We start from the raw sequence: 19,012 nt of genomic DNA, 5'->3' as shown, positions 1-19,012 counted from the left end.
GTGTGACGTACACTTTCTGTAAACTGAGCCAAACATTTTCACTGATTTAGGGTAGAGTAAGAATATTTAAAGTATTGCGCAAGTTAGTTCATACTTGGATATAATTTTATATGCAATATTACCTTTTCTTTTCATCATCATCTTTAAGAGTTCATGATCATTTCTGTTCAACTTTATTTCTCAGTTGATAAATCCATCCACAATTCATAAAACACAACACATGCAACTTCCTGTCATTGAAATCATTTAAAAATCAAATCGACAGCTTAGAAAAAAAAAGCCTCAGGCCCAAATATTCAGTTATCACTAATGAACTGTTTGACAAACACTTCTTGCTTCGAAGTACAGATCTGAATAAAAAAAAAAAAAAAAAAAAAAAAAATCACAAACAGTCCCCGGAGTCTCAATCTGAATCAACCGAGTAGCGAACATGCTCCGAATAGTCGATCTGAATCAACCGAGTCGCGAACATGCTCCGAAGTGCCGATCTGAATCAACCGAGTAGCGAACAGACTCCGATGTGACAATCTGAAAACTTCTACCAACGTATGTAAAAAATAAATGCGTTTTAATATAGTAAAAGTAATTTAGAATCTTTCTCTATATTATATTAACAGCCTAACTTTTAACTAGCAATGCACCATAATTTCACCTTTACACTATAAAAAACACTATATTTAAGCCTATATTAATAACCTCTATGTAAATAAAACAGAATACCGTTCTTACCAAATTCATTCAACATGTTATTAAATCATAATTAGTTTTTAAACACTGACAGGAACTTTCAGAGCTGATTTCAAAGTTACTGCATTTATAAAACAACTCTATGAAAGACTCAGATCACGTATCTAAAAATAAATCGCTATAGTAAAAGAGAAATAATAAGAGGAGTGAAGTTTCCATACCGTTCTGCAGTGTTTGGTCCTCACGCGCGTCTGACGCTCCGCGGCGCGTCTCCGCCCCTCACACGCGCGTTTACAGCGCTAAATTAATCATCTGTGCTAATTATTATACATGTCGACACGCGGCTATTGGTAGTGATGCTACAGTCAAAAATCAGTAATAATTCAAACCTTTTAAAATAAAATATATAAAATAATGGTTTCGATTTGAATAATATAGTAAAAATAATTTAGAACGATCTTTCTCTATATTATATTAACAGCCTAACTTTTAACGAGCAATGCACCATAATATCACCTTTACACTATAAAAAACACTATATTTCAGCCTATATTAATAACCTCTATGTAAATAAAACAGAATACCGTTCTTACCAAATTCATTTAACATGTTATTAAATCATAATTGGTTTTTAAACACTGACAGGAACTTTCAGAGCTGATTTCAAAGTTACTGCGTTTATAAAATAACTCTATGAAAGACTCAGACCACGTATCTAAAAATAAATCGCTATAGTAAAAGAGAAATAATAAGAGGAGTGAAGTTTCCTACCTTCTGCTGTGTTTGGTCCTCACGCGCGTCTGACGCTCCGCGGCGCGTCTCCGCCCCTCACACGCGCGTTTACAGCGCTAAATTAATCATCTTTGCTAATTATTATACATTTACTTCATTGTCAGCTTCAGGTAATTCCTTTATTATTGTTCATTGAACTGTTTGATACAAAAATGGTTGTATTTCAGTAATAATTCAAAATTATTTAAATAAAATATATAAAATAATGGTTTATATTTTAATATCCTTTAAAATATAATTTATTACTGTGATGTGCAGCTGTATTTTCAGCATCATTCCTCCAGTCTTCAGTGTCACATGATCTTCAGAAATCAGTCTAATATGATGATTTGTTATTAGAATTATTAATAGTTGTGATGCCAAATATTATTTTGGAATCTGCGATACTTTTTTCCGGATTCTTCAATGTATATATACTTTTTTAAAGAACATCGTTTATTCAAAATATAAATCTCTTCTAACAATATTAATCTTTGATTTCACTTCTTATCAATTTAATACATCCTAAAAGAGTTATAAACTTTTGAACTATATTGTTTATTGTTAGAAAAGACTTCTATTTTAAATAAATGCTCTTCTTTTTAACATTTCATTCATCAAATAATCCTGAAAGAAGTATCACAGTTTCAGCAGCACAACTCTGATAATAAATCATCATATTATTCTGATTTGTGAAGATCATGTGACACTGAAGACTGGAGGAATGATGCTGACAATCACAGAAATAAAATAGATTTTAATGTATATTAAAATAAAAAAGTTGTTTTACTTCATAATAATATTTCACTTTTTTCCTGTATTTTTGATCAAATAAATGCAGTTTTGACGAGTAACTCGGGATCAGTAAACTCCAACAACAACACATAAAAAATCAATCTGATCCCAAACTCTGACCGGTGTGTGTGTGTGTGTGTTTGTGTATAGCACTTACACACTAATCCCCACAAGAATAAAGATGTTAAATACTCATCTGAGGAGAAAACTATGTTGCATAATAATGAAAGGATGTGTGACGCACACTTTCTGTAAACTGAGCCAAACATTTTCACTGATTTAGGGTAGAGTAAGAATATTTAAAGTATTGCGCAAGTTAGTTCATACTTGGATATAATTTTATATGCAATATTACCTTTTCTTTTCATCATCATCTTTAAGAGTTCATGATCATTTTTGTTCAACTTTATTTCTCAGTTGATAAATCAATCCACAATTCATAAAACACAACACATGCAACTTCCTGTCATTGAAATCATTTAAAAATCAAATCGACAGCTTAGAAAAAAAAAGCCTCAGGCCCAAATATTCAGTCATCACTAATGAACTGTTTGACAAACACTTCTTGCTTCGAAGTACAGATCTGAATTAAAAAAAAAAAAAAAAAATCACAAACAGTCCCCGGAGTCTCAATCTGAATCAACGGAGTCGCGAACATGCTCCGAAGTGCCGATCTGAATCAACCGAGTCGCGAAAATGCTCCGAAGTGCCGATCTGAATCAACCGAGTCGCGAACATGCTCCGAAGTGCCGATCTGAATCAACCGAGTCGGGAACATGCTCCGAAGTGCCGATCTGAATCAACCGAGTCGCGAACATGCTCCGAAGTGCCGATCTGAATCAACCGAGTCGCGAACATGCTCCGAAGTGCCGATCTGAATCAACCGAGTCGGGAACATGCTCCGAAGTGCCGATCTGAATCAACCGAGTCGCGAAAATGCTCCGAAGTGCCGATCTGAATCAACCGAGTCGCGAACATGCTCCGAAGTGCCGATCTGAATCAACCGAGTCGCGAACATGCTCCGAAGTGCCGATCTGAATCAACCGAGTCGCGAACATGCTCCGAAGTGCCGATCTGAATCAACCGAGTCGCGAACATGCTCCGAAGTGCCGATCTGAATCAACCGAGTCGGGAACATGCTCCGAAGTGCCGATCTAAATCAACCGAGTCGCGAACATATGGAGCCAAAAGAGTCTCAATAAAGATAAATGCACACACTACATTCACATATGCACACACAGGATTCATAAATACACACACAGGATACACAAATGTGCACAAAATTTACAAATGCACACACAAAATTTAAAAAGCACAGAAATGCACACAAAATTCAGAAATACACACACAATTGAGAAATGCAAACAACATTTACAGATTCACAAATGCACAGGACAAGATTCAGAAATGTATTTCTGATGCACATACACATATATCTTGATTTACAAACTGCTTGTGGTCTGTGAACTTCACTGCATTTGTGTGTGAATTTTGAGACTCCCCTGACTTGGCTCAACACACAAATGCATGGAATGATCAGCAACCAATCAGATGTCTCCCTTCTTTTAGCCAATCACAAGAACGCCCTCCACGTGGTTGTTTACTTATAAGCCAATCACATGAACGTGTTCACACAGCTTGATATGCCTGTGGTGCGCATATTATAGCCTACTTATTTATGAAATTGTATGAAAATACAGATGTTTAGATTACAATTCAGGTTTATTTTTTATTATTTTTTTTACAAAATATAAATTTAAAAATGTCTCAATACATATAGCCCAGACTGTGACTGCAGAAAAAAAGTTACCATGGATTCATAAATTTGCAATAGGCAATTATTTCCTTTTATTGAAATATTTTAATAAAAGTTAAAAAAAAAAATTTTTACACCTTTTTTAATATTTTAAATATATCTAAATATTCTTTTGGATGCAATATAGAAGTCACTTTAATTATAATATTCGGTCCCTACATGAAGAGAGAGTCAGTGGTCCGCTGAGAGAGGAAAGTGACTCCGGCTGCGCAAAGTGTGTCACTGCTGCGTGAGGAAAGGGAATCATTTGCTCAACTTCGCTGCATGAGGTAAGTGATTCATTAGCTAAGGAAAGTGAGTAGTTCGCTGCGTGAGGAAAGTGAATCGTTCGCTGAGGAATGTGAGTCGTTGCTGATTGGCTTATAAGTAAACAATCCCCCATGTGGGGTGCATTCTTGTGATTGGCTCAAACAAGTGAGATATCTGATTGGTTGCAGATCATTCCCTGTTTAAAAAAAGGCATTTGTGTGTTGAGCCACTGAATTTTGTGTGTGCATTTGTGAATTTTGTGTGCATATTTATGAATTATGTGTGTGCATGTTTGAATCCTATATGTGCATATGTGAATGTAGTGTGTGTATTTATCTTTATTGATACTCTTTTGGCTCCATACGAACATGCTCCGAAGTGCCGATCTAAATCAACCGAGTCGCGAAAATGCTCCGAAGTGCCAATCTGAATCAATCGAGTCGCGAACAGGCTCCGAAGTCCCGATCTGAAATCTTCGACCAAAGAATGTAAAAAATAACTCTATTTCTCTAATAACTCTACAACTCTATGAAAGACTCAGACCACGTATCTAAAAATAAATCGCTATAGTAAAAGAGAAATAATAAGAGGAGTGAAGTTTCCTACCGTTCTGCTGTGTTTGGTCCTCACGCGCGTCTGACTCTCCGCGGCGCGTCTTCGCCCCATCACACGCGCGTTTACAGCGCTAAATTAATCATATTTGCTTATTATTATACATTTACTTCATTGTCAGCTTCATTTAATTCCTTTATTATTGTTCAATGAACTGTTTGATACAAAAAAGGTTGTATTTCAGTAATAATTCAAAATTATCAAAATAAAATATATAAAATAATGGTTTATATTTTAATATCCTTTAAAATATAATTTATTACTGTGATGTGCAGCTGTATTTTCAGCATCATTCCTCCAGTCTTCAGTGTCACATGATCTTCAGAAATCAGTTTAATATGATGATTTATTATTAGAATTATTAATAGTTGTGATGCCAAATATTATTTTGGAATCTGCGATACTTTTTTCCGGATTCTTCGATGTATACTTTTTTTTTTTTAAAGAACAGCGTTTATTAAAAATATAAATCTCTTCTAACAATATTAATCTTTGATTTCACTTCTTATCAATTTAATACATCCTAAAAGAGTTATAAATTTTTGAACTCTATTGTTTATTGTTAGAAAAGTCTTCTGTTTTAAATAAATGCTTTTCTTTTTAACATTTCTTTCATCAAACAATCCTGAAAGAAGTATCACAGTTTCAGCAGCACAACTCTGATAATAAATCATCATATTATTCTGATTTGTGAAGATCATGTGACACTGAACACTGGAGGAATGATGCTGACAATCACAGAAATAAAATAGATTTTAATGTATATTAAAATAAAAAAGTTGTTTTACTTCATAATAATATTTCACTTTTTTCCTGTATTTTTGATCAAATAAATGCAATTTTGATGAGTAAACTCCTGTAAAAACAACAACAACAACAACACATAAAAAATCAATCTGATCCAAAACTCTGACCGGTGTGTGTGTGTGTGTTTGTGTATAGCACTTACACACTAATCCCCACAAGAATAAAGATATTAAATACTCATCTGAGGAGAAATCTATGTTGCATAATAATGAAAGGATGTGTGAAGTACACTTTCTGTAAACTGAGCCAAACATTTTCACTGATTTAGGGTAGAGTAAGAATATTTAAAGTATTGCGCAAGTTAGTTCATACTTGGATATGATTTTATATGCAATATTACCTTTTCTTTTCATCATCATCTTTAAGAGTTCATGATCATTTCTGTTCAACTTTATTTCTCAGTTGATAAATCCATCCACAATTCATAAAACACAACACATGCAACTTCCTGTCATTGAAATCATGTAAAAATCAAATCGACAGGTTAGGAAAAAAAGCCTCAGGCCCAAATATTCAGTTATCACTAATGAACTGTTTGACAAACACTTCTTGCTTCGAAGTACAGATCTGAATTAAAAAAAAAAAAATCACAAACAGTCCCCGGAGTCTCAATCTGAATCAACGGAGTCGCGAACATGCTCCGAAGTGCCGATCTGAATCAACCGAGTCGCGAACATGCTCCGAAGTGTCGATCTGAATCAACCGAGTCGCGAACAGGCTCCGAAGTGCCGATCTGAATCAACCGAGTCGCGAACATGCTCCGAAGTGTCGATCTGAATCAACCGAGTCGCGAACAGGCTCCGAAGTGCCGATCTGAATCAACCGAGTCGCGAACATGCTCCGATGTGCCGATCTGAATCAACCGAGTCGCGAACATGCTCCGATGTGCCGATCTGAATCAACCGAGTCGCGAACATGCTCCGATGTGCCGATCTGAATCAACCGAGTCGCGAACATGCTCCGAAGTGCCGATCTGAATCAACCGAGTAGCGAACAGACTCCGATGTGACAATCTGAAAACTTCGACCAACGAATGTAAAAAATAAATGCGTTTTAAAATAGTAAAAATAATTTAGAATGATCTTTCCCTATATTATATTAACAGCCTAACTTTTAACGAGCAATGCACCATAATTTCACCTTTACACTATAAAAAACACTATATTTCAGCCTATATTAATAACCTCTATGTAAATAAAACAGAATACTGTTCTTACCAAATTCATTCAACATGTTATTAAATCATAATTAGTTTTTAAACACTGACAGGAACTTTCAGAGCTGATTTCAAAGTTACTGCGTTTATAAAACAACTCTATGAAAGACTCAGATCACGTATCTAAAAATAAATCGCTATAGTAAAAGAGAAATAATAAGAGGAGTGAAGTTTCCATACCGTTCTGCAGTGTTTGGTCCTCACGCGCGTCTGACGCTCCGCGGCGCGTCTCCGCCCCTCACACGCGCGTTTACAGCGCTAAATTAATCATCTGTGCTAATTATTATACATGTCGACACGCGGCTATTGGTAGTGATGCTACAGTCAAAAATCAGTAATAATTCAAACCTTTTAAAATAAAATATATAAAATAATGGTTTCGATTTGAATAATATAGTAAAAATAATTTAGAACGATCTTTCTCTATATTATATTAACAGCCTAACTTTTAACGAGCAATGCACCATAATATCACCTTTACACTATAAAAAACACTATATTTCAGCCTATATTAATAACCTCTATGTAAATAAAACAGAATACCGTTCTTACCAAATTCATTTAACATGTTATTAAATCATAATTAGTTTTTAAACACTGACAGGAACTTTCAGAGCTGATTTCAAAGTTACTGCGTTTATAAAACAACTCTATGAAAGACTCAGACCACCTATCTAAAAATAAATCGCTATAGTAAAAGAGAAATAATAAGAGGAGTGAAGTTTCCTACCTTCTGCTGTGTTTGGTCCTCACGCGCGTCTGACGCTCCGCGGCGCGTCTCCGCCCCATCACACGCGCGTTTACAGCGCTAAATTAATCATCTTTGCTAATTATTATACATTTACTTCATTGTCAGCTTCAGGTAATTCCTTTATTATTGTTCATTGAACTGTTTGATACAAAAATGGTTGTATTTCAGTAATAATTCAAAATTATCCAAATAAAATATATAAAATAATGGTTTATATTTTAATATCCTTTAAAATATAATTTATTACTGTGATGTGCAGCTGTATTTTCAGCATCATTCCTCCAGTCTTCAGTGTCACATGATCTTCAGAAATCAGTCTAATATGATGATTTATTATTAGAATTATTAATAGTTGTGATGCCAAATATTATTTTGGAATCTGCGATACTTTTTTCCGGATTCTTCGATGTATACTTTTTTTTTTTTTTTTTTAAAGAACAGCGTTTATTAAAAATATAAATCTCTTCTAACAATATTAATCTTTGATTGCACTTCTTATCAATTTAATACATCCTAAAAGAGTTATAAATTTTTGAACTCTATTGTTTATTGTTAGAAAAGACTTCTGTTTTAAATAAATGCTTTTCTTTTTAACATTTCTTTCATCAAAGAATCCTGAAAGAAGTATCACAGTTTCAGCAGCACAACTCTGATAATAAATCAATATATTATTCTGATTTGTGAAGATCATGTGACACTGAACACTGGAGGAATGATGCTGACAATCACAGAAATAAAATAGATTTTAATGTATATTAAAATAAAAAAGTTGTTTTACTTCATAATAATATTTCACTTTTTTCCTGTATTTTTTATCAAATAAATGCAATTTTGATGAGTAAACTCCTGTAAAAACAACAACAACAACAACAACAACAACAACAACACATAAAAAATCAATCTGATCCAAAACTCTGACCGGTGTGTGTGTTTGTGTATAGCACTTACACACTAATCCCCACAAGAATAAAGATGTTAAATACTCATCTGAGGAGAAAAATATGTTGCATAATAATGAAAGGATGTGTGACGTACACTTTCTGTAAACTGAGCCAAACATTTTCACTGATTTAGGGTAGAGTAAGAATATTTAAAGTATTGTGCAAGTTAGTTCATACTTGGATATAATTTTATATGCAATATTACCTTTTCTTTTCATCATCATCTTTAAGAGTTCATGATCATTTCTGTTCAACTTTATTTCTCAGTTGATGAATCCATCCACAATTCATAAAACACAACACATGCAACTTCCTGTCATTCAAATCATTTAAAAATCAAATCGACAGGTTAGAAAAAAAAAGCCTCAGGCCCAAATATTCAGTTATCACTAATGAACTGTTTGACAAACACTTCTTGCTTCGAAGTACAGATCTGAATAAAAAAAAATAAAAAAAATCACAAACAGTCCCCGGAGTCTCAATCTGAATCAACGGAGTCGCGAACATACTCCGAAGTGCCGATCTGAATCAACCGAGTCGCGAAAATGCTCCGAAGTGCCGATCTGAATCAACCGAGTCGCGAACATGCTCCGAAGTGTCGATCTGAATCAACCGAGACGCGAACATGCTCCGAAGTGCCGATCTAAATCAACCGAAACGCGAACATGCTCCGAAGTGCCGATCTGAATCAACCGAGACCGAACATGCTCCGAAGTGCCGATCTGAATCAACCGAGACGCGAACATGCTCCGAAGTGTCGATCTGAATCAACCGAGACGCGAACATGCTCCGAAGTGTCGATCTGAATCAACCGAGACGCGAACATGCTCCGAAGTGTCGATCTGAATCAACCGAGACGCGAACATGCTCCGAAGTGCCAATCTGAATCAACCGAGTCGCGAACATGCTCCGAAGTGCCGATCTGAATCAACCGAGTCCCGAACAGGCTCCGAAGTCCCGATCTGAAAACTTCGACCAAAGGATGTAAAAAATAACTCTATTTCTCTAATAACTCTACAACTCTATGAAAGACTCAGACCACGTATCTAAAAATAAATCGCTATAGTAAAAGAGAAATAATAAGAGGAGTGAAGTTTCCTACCATTCTGCTGTGTTTGGTCCTCACGCGCGTCTGACTCTCCGCGGCGCGTTTCCGCCCCATCACAGGCGCGTTTACAGCTCTAAATTAATCATATTTGCTAATTATTATACATTTACTCCATTGTCAGCTTCAGGTAATTCATTTATTATTGTTAAATGAACTGTTTGATACAAAAAAGGTTGTATTTCAGTAATAATTCAAAATTATCAAAATAAAATATATAAAATAATGGTTTATATTTTAATATCCTTTAAAATATAATTTATTTCTGTGATGTGCAGCTGTATTTTCAGCATCATTCCTCCAGTCTTCAGTGTCACATGATCTTCAGAAATCAGTCTAATATGATGATTTATTATTAGAATTATTAATAGTTGTGATGCCAAATATTATTTTGGAATCTGCGATACTTTTTTCCGGATTCTTCAATGTATATATACTTTTTTAAAGAACAGCGTTTATTCAAAATATAAATCTCTTCTAACAATATTAATCTTTGATTTCACTTCTTATCAATTTAATACATCCTAAAAGAGTTATAAACTTTTGAACTATATTGTTTATTGTTAGAAAAGACTTCTATTTTAAATAAATGCTCTTCTTTTTAACATTTCATTCATCAAAGAATCCTGAAAGAAGTATCACTGTTTCAGCAGCACAACTCTGATAATAAATCATCATATTATTCTGATTTGTGAAGATCATGTGACACTGAAGACTGGAGGAATGATGCTGACAATCACAGAAATAAAATAGATTTTAATGTATATTAAAATAAAAAAGTTGTTTTACTTCATAATAATATTTCACTTTTTTCCTGTATTTTTGATCAAATAAATGCAGTTTTGACGAGTAAACTCCAACAACAACACATAAAAAATCAATCTGATCCAAAACTCTGACCGGTGTGTGTGTGTGTGTTTGTGTATAGCACTTACACACTAATCCCCACAAGAATAAAGATATTAAATACTCATCTGAGGAGAAATCTATGTTGCATAATAATGAAAGGATGTGTGAAGTACACTTTCTGTAAACTGAGCCAAACATTTTCACTGATTTAGGGTAGAGTAAGAATATTTAAAGTATTGCGCAAGTTAGTTCATACTTGGATATGATTTTATATGCAATATTACCTTTTCTTTTCATCATCATCTTTAAGAGTTCATGATCATTTCTGTTCAACTTTATTTCTCAGTTGATAAATCCATCCACAATTCATAAAACACAACACATGCAACTTCCTGTCATTGAAATCATGTAAAAATCAAATCGACAGGTTAGGAAAAAAAGCCTCAGGCCCAAATATTCAGTTATCACTAATGAACTGTTTGACAAACACTTCTTGCTTCGAAGTACAGATCTGAATTAAAAAAAAAAAAAAAAATCACAAACAGTCCCCGGAGTCTCAATCTGAATCAACGGAGTCATAATTTTAAAATGCAGCTCTTTACATTTAGGCTTGACAGGAAATGTAAGAAAATTCAGACACTCTTTTCCTATCATAATGATAAAATATATAAGATCTCCTTACTTGACCTGGAAAACAACGTTATAATAAACAATTCCTCAAAAATCTGTGAGAACATTTTCTATCATAAGATCATGTATTTTGGGAAATATTGTTGAATATTTTACTTGTTCCTTAACTAATTTAATCAACTGCAATGGTATATTCTTATTTATTTTATCAAACATTTTAGAGGAACTAACTTACATTATATTTAACACAAATATCATCATAACTCAGTATATTCCTGAGTTGTCCATAACTGTCTGTTATTCCAGACAGACGTTATGTGCGCTAAAATTAGTTTCAAGGGTAAAGTACAATTGTCTAAACTTGTAAAATGAAACAAAGTTCAATTAAACTTAACTAATCTGTAGTTAGCTTTTCAGTGTCTCTTAACTGCAACCAATTATGTATTAATATTGAGTAAAATATTTTTTCACTGCATTGCTTTTCAACCTGAATTATTAATAATTTTTTTTTTTTTTTTGGATTTCAATTTGTATTGTTTCTAACAGGATTGAGCGTCTCTGGCGTGATGTCAGAATCACGGTCACCAACAAGTCCTCAGACACGCTGCACTCGCTGGAGGCAGAAGGATTGCTCGACAGATCAGTGATTGAGGAGCTTTTCAGTGTGCACTACACTTTTCTCCCAAGACTTCAGGCAGACTTGGACACATGTTCAGAAGCCTGGAATCATCCTTCACTCTCCTCAGAGGACAATCAAAGTCCCGAGCAGCTGTGGCAGATTGGAGTGATGCACACAAATAATGAGCGATCTGAGAGATACGAGGAATGGTAATGCTGTCTTAGTCAGTAGCCCTCACTGCAGAACACACAAGATCCAGCGAGCAGAGACGCTCGGTTAAGACATATTTAAAGTTGGAGGAGATGGATCTAGATCCAGGGGTAGAGACAGGTCGGTTTAGGGACATGTAAAGTGGGACTGAGGAACTCTGTGTTTGTCTCTCGCTGCTGTGTAGGTTACAGTACAGGAACATGCATTTACTAGAGGCAAGTAGAAACTATGCTGACCATATCGAAGCTGACAGTCAGGATCAAATGTGCAGAAGTAATGGAGACATGTCCCTGACCAGTAATCCACTGCATGAAACTGCTGACGGTGATCTTGTCTTGTTCTGCATCTCCTTTAGTGCAGTTTGTTTTATCACCTGTTCGCTGTCATCTTCAACCCTGCTCTCCTTACTGCTGCTCCCTTCTTCTGCAGAAAACACACACATCTATGTCTGCAACCTTACTTGTGTTAACAGTCTCTGAACTTGGACTCACAAACTGACTATATATTTTTTCAGGTCTGGAAATCACATAATATTCATCATATAATATTCACCAGATATTTCATTCATTTTCATTACAATGGAAAACCTGTAAAAAGCTGCAGATGAGAGTCTAGGAATGAGTATAATGTCCCAAAAACATCTAACCCTGATGTGTGGATTGAAGAGAAAGGAGGAGAGTCAGATGGACAGAATCACAGATACTACACCTGACAATGTCTTCCTTTCATCACATGTTAGGATCCTGTGTACCACATGCTACGATTCTTTCAGAAAGCTCAAGCAAGGCTGTAGTGTCTGCAGTCTCAATCTAAAGAAATACAGCAATATTTATTGTTTAAATTTCAAGATAAGATGGACAGAATTCAAATCTGAGACTTTGTTTCTTATCAAAAGTAACAAAGCACAAAGCCTATCGTGGTTTAATGGATGAGAGATGTGCTATGTTCTGTTCATTCATCAGCTGTAAAGAGACGATCCATCCTTGGGATTTACCAATCAGTTTGTAAAGATGAGATTGGTTCGATTAAAATTAAGACATCAATATTATTTTACCCAGCTGTAATGATAATAAACCTTCCTGAAATTGTCATCCTGAAAGTCTGTAATTGAATACTTCAGATTTTTCCCAGTGCTCCCTCCTTCAAATAATCTTTCCTCAATTTCGGCCATCATTTCTGTGAAAAAAGAAAGTTTCCAGTACTAATTAACAAATGCAATGAAGTTAGTTAAGAAGATGATGACTACATTTGATCAAACATTCTTTTTTAGCTTTTGACCGATGAAAAAAAGGCACTATAAATTAGACTTAATTGCATATCTTGTGCTTGTCTTGCTTTTGTCCCGTTATGATGAAATCTTGGTTTGGTCTATCGTCAGCTCTGAAAGAAATTCAGTTTAGCTAAATAAAAATGACTACCACACACAAACAACTAATGGTAAGGACTGTAGGTTAAACCAATAATTTCATGAAAACACAAAGCATAAAATAAAAATAATAACCTTACCCACAGGTACTCGCATGTGCTTCAATAAAGTCTTCTGAACACATCTCAGAACACACAGGACAAGAAACCTCACAAACAAATGCAGGAAAACACTTCAAACACAGAAAAACTGAATTTTCTCCAGTCATTACTCCAGTCTTCAGTGTCACATGATCTTCAGCAATCATTCTCATATACTGATCTGATTCTCTTAATATCAGTGTTGAAATGGTTGTGCTGCCTAATATCTTCTTGGAATCTCTGATCATTTTTTTCTGGATTCATTAAGGAATGAAAAAGATTTGGAAGGACATGAGGGTGAGTAAATTATGACAATTTTCATACATGGCTGAAGTGTCCCTTTAAAGGAACACAATCCCTTTGAGAACAAAAGTTATGATAATGTTTTGATGTAATCCATGATCTCTCAGAGCTTCCACAGACAGCAAGGGTTCTCCTGCGGCCAAGACACAGAAATGTAGTAAGAACATTGTTAAAATGCTCAATGGATCATTAATATGTTATGTGTAACAACAACATATAAACTTACCTTATCAATCTGTGATTGGTGTCTATGTGCATCATAGAAACAGCAAGATCTTTACGCTCTTGATTATCAGCATGGATTTTAGCTGATAGTTACTGATCGACTATCAATGCTGATTAATCACCAAAACTGATCAATCAATCAACCTCTATTATTCATTTCTTTTGAAACAGAAATCCAGAAATATATCCAAGCTATTTCATCCTCAGAGAAATCTCTTCAGATGATAAACCTGTGCCAGCGTTTCATTTATTTTGGTGAATATTAAGTCTATATTCTGTATTTTTTTTCTAATTGATAATGTGCTTTGATTCTCATTTTATTTGAATAGGTACTTTTACATATGTTTTCATACCTTGGTAATAATTATTATTATAATTTTTTTTATAATTTAAAAAAGTAAAATATTTCTTGGTGACACTCAATATGTCAAGTTAATTTAGAAAATAAAAGTTTTGAATTGTATTTAAATCAAGATACAGCAGGGCACACATTTCTCATGACGATATCAAGTGGAAGTCCCTCTTCTCGAGATTACACACATTTTAATAAAAATAAACACTTACAAAGGTTACACACTCAAATGTTAGACTGGATTAAAATGTAAGAAAATGTACAAGTGATAAGTTTTCTATTTCTGAATTTCAGGATACACAGTTATGATGATCTATATTAAATCTGGACAGCTCAGGATATAAGCTCATCACTGAAAATATCACATTGATTTTCTTGGTTTTCAGTGCTGTATAAACAGATCAACTATTTTCTTAATGTCCTTTGGATAAAAACTTATTTTGCTGAATTAGTTTAGTTTCCTTGAAGCTTGTTTCTTGTGTTCATCAACACTGCTCCACACATTACACTTCCATGCATTCATTTAACTTCACATCACTGATTCCTGTAGCGGCTCTTATTCACCATCAGCTGATCCTGAGGAAACTGAACTGACGTCTAAATACTGAGAGTCCTACACTAAAACACACAGACAGTCAGATATGAGTATGAGACATTACTGCTGTCACATCACATCAGCAGATCCAGCTCAGAAACACACAGTATATTCATATTACAGTCAGAGATATGAATCAGAGTATGTGAGCGGAGCGTGGAGTGCAGCGTGTGATTTTGACTGGAGCGAGGAGCAGATCTTTTAAAAGTCGGAGCGTCGTGGTTTTCACTCGCTCCAAGATCGCTCCAGCACCGCTCCGTCACGAGAACAATTCATGCCAACAGCCCGTAATATAACTGGATATTTAACAAGAAATCACATGTTAAACATATTTAGCTGAAATACTTTAGACGTGGAGTGAAGGTGGAGCGGTGTTTCTGATATCAGTGAGTGTGGAGTGGAGCGGAGCGGAGGGATAATTAAATGATCGGAGCGCGGAGGAGAAATTGTTGACGCTCCACTCCGCTCACATACTCTGATCTGATGAACAACTGATCATAGATTAATAACAGTGAATGATCAACAACTCTCTCTTTATCATTTACACACAGAGACACTGGAGGAGATGAACATATTAATATATTCATAGATCATCACAGAATTAAACAGTTTAAAGAACAGAAACTAAAGTGGAGCTGAATTATTATCTTATATTCTCCAAATATGTCTGTTACTAAACTTTGGCCATTTTAAAAGATTTAAATAATAATATACTCACAGTAGACTAATCTCTCCAGTTTATAACGTGGATCATATTCCAGATCAGAGAGTAACTTCACTTCTGATGGTCCTAGATTATTCCCAAACAGATCCAGTTCTCTCAGGTGTGAGGGGTTTGATCTCAGAGCTGAAGTCAGAGCAGAACAACCTTCATCTGTGACGCCACAATAACTCAACCTGTAGAGAACAATGACACAGTGTTAATTGTAGTTGAAGTGTGTGTAGTTTGTTATTGACTCTGGTCTCAGAGCAGGAGAGGAGATATAATGACAAGCATTGGCACAAACTGCTGCTGATAGAATCAGATTTCTGCATGTTGATGCTCAATGCTGCTGTTTGAAACTGTCATGTGCTTCAGGACTGAACAGACACACAGAGCTGAATGTGAGATATTGTTTCATAGTGATATAAGCACAGATAGTTTGTTTGGGTTACATAACCACCGCAATAAAGAATGAAGGCCAACCCAGTGTGAATTATACAAGAAGACAGAAGAGAAAAAAGTACTAGATATACACAATATATACAATAAATATATGAGGGTGAGTGAGTAATGTCCTTGGAAGACCAATGGGGTTTGTTTCTCGGGTCGACATTAACACATTGACAAAATTATATTCAAAATTAAAAATATTTTTATACCACTTTTTAATGTGTGATTGTGTAAAGGTGATCACCAGATACCAACCTTTCGTGAACTTGCTTACACTCGTTCTCATGGAGGGTCTTTTTATTCTCATTCCAAATGATCAGGGGAAAAAAAACGAGAAAAGTAGTAGATTATTACTATATTACTGTGCCACAGTAAAATACATGAGACTATTTTTTGATCAGTTGAGCATCTATCTGCCCAATCAGGCATCTATGTGACACAGTTGGTAGTTGTTGAGAGCATGGTTCCTCTCATTCATTGCATGACACAGCGCACCTTCTCCACACAGACTGCACCTGTACTGTCTGCCGGCCGAGTATTAGAGCGTGCGCGATCAGCAACAGCTCTCCTATGGACACTATGACCACGTTCACCTCTGTTACCCGCTTCCCCGTTGAGCAAAGGCTCGAAACGATCACTTGTTTGTGCTTCGTGAACACTCTCGCCTTGCACGGTGGCACCATTGCGCTGCAAAGATGTACCGCGAGACGCGCGATCATTAGACGGCCGATCGTCATTTCCAAAAGGCAAATATTCCCCTTCAGAGTCAGAATCGGTGAACAACATTTGCAACACATCCTCTTTGTATTAGCCATCTGGCGATTTTCTCTCATAAATCTCACGATTTACACTCACGCTATGAAATGAATTGCTCCCGCATCAATAACATGAGAGCTCGACACTTTGAACAGAAACAATGCATAATGTTGGTCTAGAATCAAAGTACTACGTGTCTGCCATCTAGTGGAAGGGAATACAAATGAGATATTACACCAGATAAGGAACTACAGTCTATTTTATTAAGTGTGACGTCTTGTCGCAATTTTGCGACTTTGGCGCTTAGAGGGTTAATAACAGCTGTGCCACATCAACAATCAGATTAACATTTAATCAGCAGCTTTATAAACGTATACCTCTTATGTGGCCGAGCTACAAACTATCTTCTGCTCATCAAGGCTGCATTTATTTGATCACAATAAAGTAAAATAAATATTGTGAAATATTACTACAAATACAAAAAAAGTGTAAAATTTTAATATAAAATGTAATGTTATTCCTGTGATGCAAATCAGAATATTCTTCATCATTATTCCAGTTTTCAGTGTCACGTGATCTTTTAGAAATCATTACAACTTATTTTAATCTCAAGAAACATTTCTGATTATTATCAATGTTGAACATTTTGCTACTTCATATTTTGTGTTGAAATGATGCACTTTATTTTTTGATAAATATAAAGTTTAATGAACAGCATTTATTTGCATTTATCAATTTATTAAATAAAAATCATTTTAAATTCCTTCACAGTTTTTGTCGCTTTCATGAATGATGAATAAAATTATTAATTTCGCTCTTTTTTTAAATCCTATACAAATGTTTGAGTCGTATCATAGTTTCCACAAAAATATTAAGCAGCAAAACTGTTTTTAACATTGATAATAATCAGAAATGTTTCTTGAGCAGTAAATCAGAATGATTTCTGAAGGATTGTGTGACACTAAACTTCTTTGTAAACAACAACAGATTTATAAATGTTTCTAATGATGAATGTTGTGTTCCCAAATGCAAATTAAAGCGTCTCAAATCAAGCGCAGCACTAACAGTGAATCAGAACCAGAAACAGTACAGTAACAGCAGACATGGAGCGTCACACTACAGTCTTTATAAACTCATCCCTGCAAATAGTCTCTTATGTTAAATCACACTATTCACTACACAGCTGAGCTTTATATTGATCTGTATTTATATGTACAGAGTAGTGGTGTGTGTGTGTGTGTGTGTGTGTGTGTGTGTGTGTGTGTGTTTCTCCATCACTCAAGGATATCAGAAGCTGAGAATTTTGTCTGGCTTTCTGGGTGATTTGTTTTTCACTTCACAAATATTTTACAGTGTGTCATATATAATCTTACCACAGTATCTCCAGTTTACAGCGAGGATCCTCCAGTCCAGCACAGAGACGCTTCACTCCCGAATCTCTTATTTTATTCAGAGACAGATCCAGTTCTCTCAGGTGTGAGGGGTTTGATCTCAGAGCTGAAGTCAGAGCAGAACAACCTTCATCTGTGACGTCACAATAACTCAACCTGTAGAGAACAATGACACACTCTTCACTCTCTCAGATCAGATCAGTTTAGCTGTGAATCCATTAGTAAAGAGAAAGAACAAATCAATGTGTGATGCATCACTGGACTGAGACTTAAAATGTCAAAAAAGAAATCAAAATAGCAGAAATTATTTAAAGCCTCATTCAAAAAGAAAAAAAAACTCCTTTACACTCTCAGGATTTTTAATGTTTTATGTAGACATTAATGCAAATCTATTTAATGACAAACAACTTTGTTTCGACTGAACAAAGTGTTCATAGAATGCAGTTCAATCAGGACCACTTCCCTCATGTATATTTAATGACAATTATAATTGCATACAGTTAGTGTTGGCGGTATGGTTATGTTCTGTCCATGCAGCCATGCTTGGACAGAGCGGGGAGAGCAGCAAGACAAACCCCCCTGGGGTACAGAACAGAACCATTATAAGCAAATATAATTACAATTCACAACTACATGAGTTGTAAACAAAAGGTCATAGAGACTGCTTCCAATG

The 19,012-nt window shown here is 35.1% G+C and overlaps 2 protein-coding genes across 5 annotated transcripts in view; both read right to left on the bottom strand.

Annotated features, from left to right (window-relative positions):
• Positions 1-19,012, bottom strand: part of LOC113109173 (NACHT, LRR and PYD domains-containing protein 12-like) — a 1,059,377-nt gene that overhangs the window by 546,391 nt on the left and 493,974 nt on the right.
• Positions 1-19,012, bottom strand: part of LOC113109178 (NACHT, LRR and PYD domains-containing protein 12-like) — a 365,574-nt gene that overhangs the window by 327,046 nt on the left and 19,516 nt on the right. For 2 of the 5 annotated variants that reach the window (XM_026272813.1, XM_026272815.1), the window contains one exon: positions 18,322-18,495. The exons of the other annotated variants lie outside the window; for them this stretch is intronic. In XM_026272813.1, the coding sequence (XP_026128598.1) occupies positions 18,322-18,495 (174 nt within the window). The remainder of the gene's footprint in view (positions 1-18,321; positions 18,496-19,012) is intronic. 5 annotated transcript variants of the gene reach the window in all.

Source organism: Carassius auratus, chromosome 9 (assembly GCF_003368295.1).
Source record: "Carassius auratus strain Wakin chromosome 9, ASM336829v1, whole genome shotgun sequence".
In the NCBI taxonomy this organism is placed as follows: domain Eukaryota; kingdom Metazoa; phylum Chordata; class Actinopteri; order Cypriniformes; family Cyprinidae; genus Carassius; species Carassius auratus.
The sequence above is the reverse complement of the archived record's forward strand: the minus strand, read 5'-3'. Positions and strand labels throughout refer to the sequence as shown.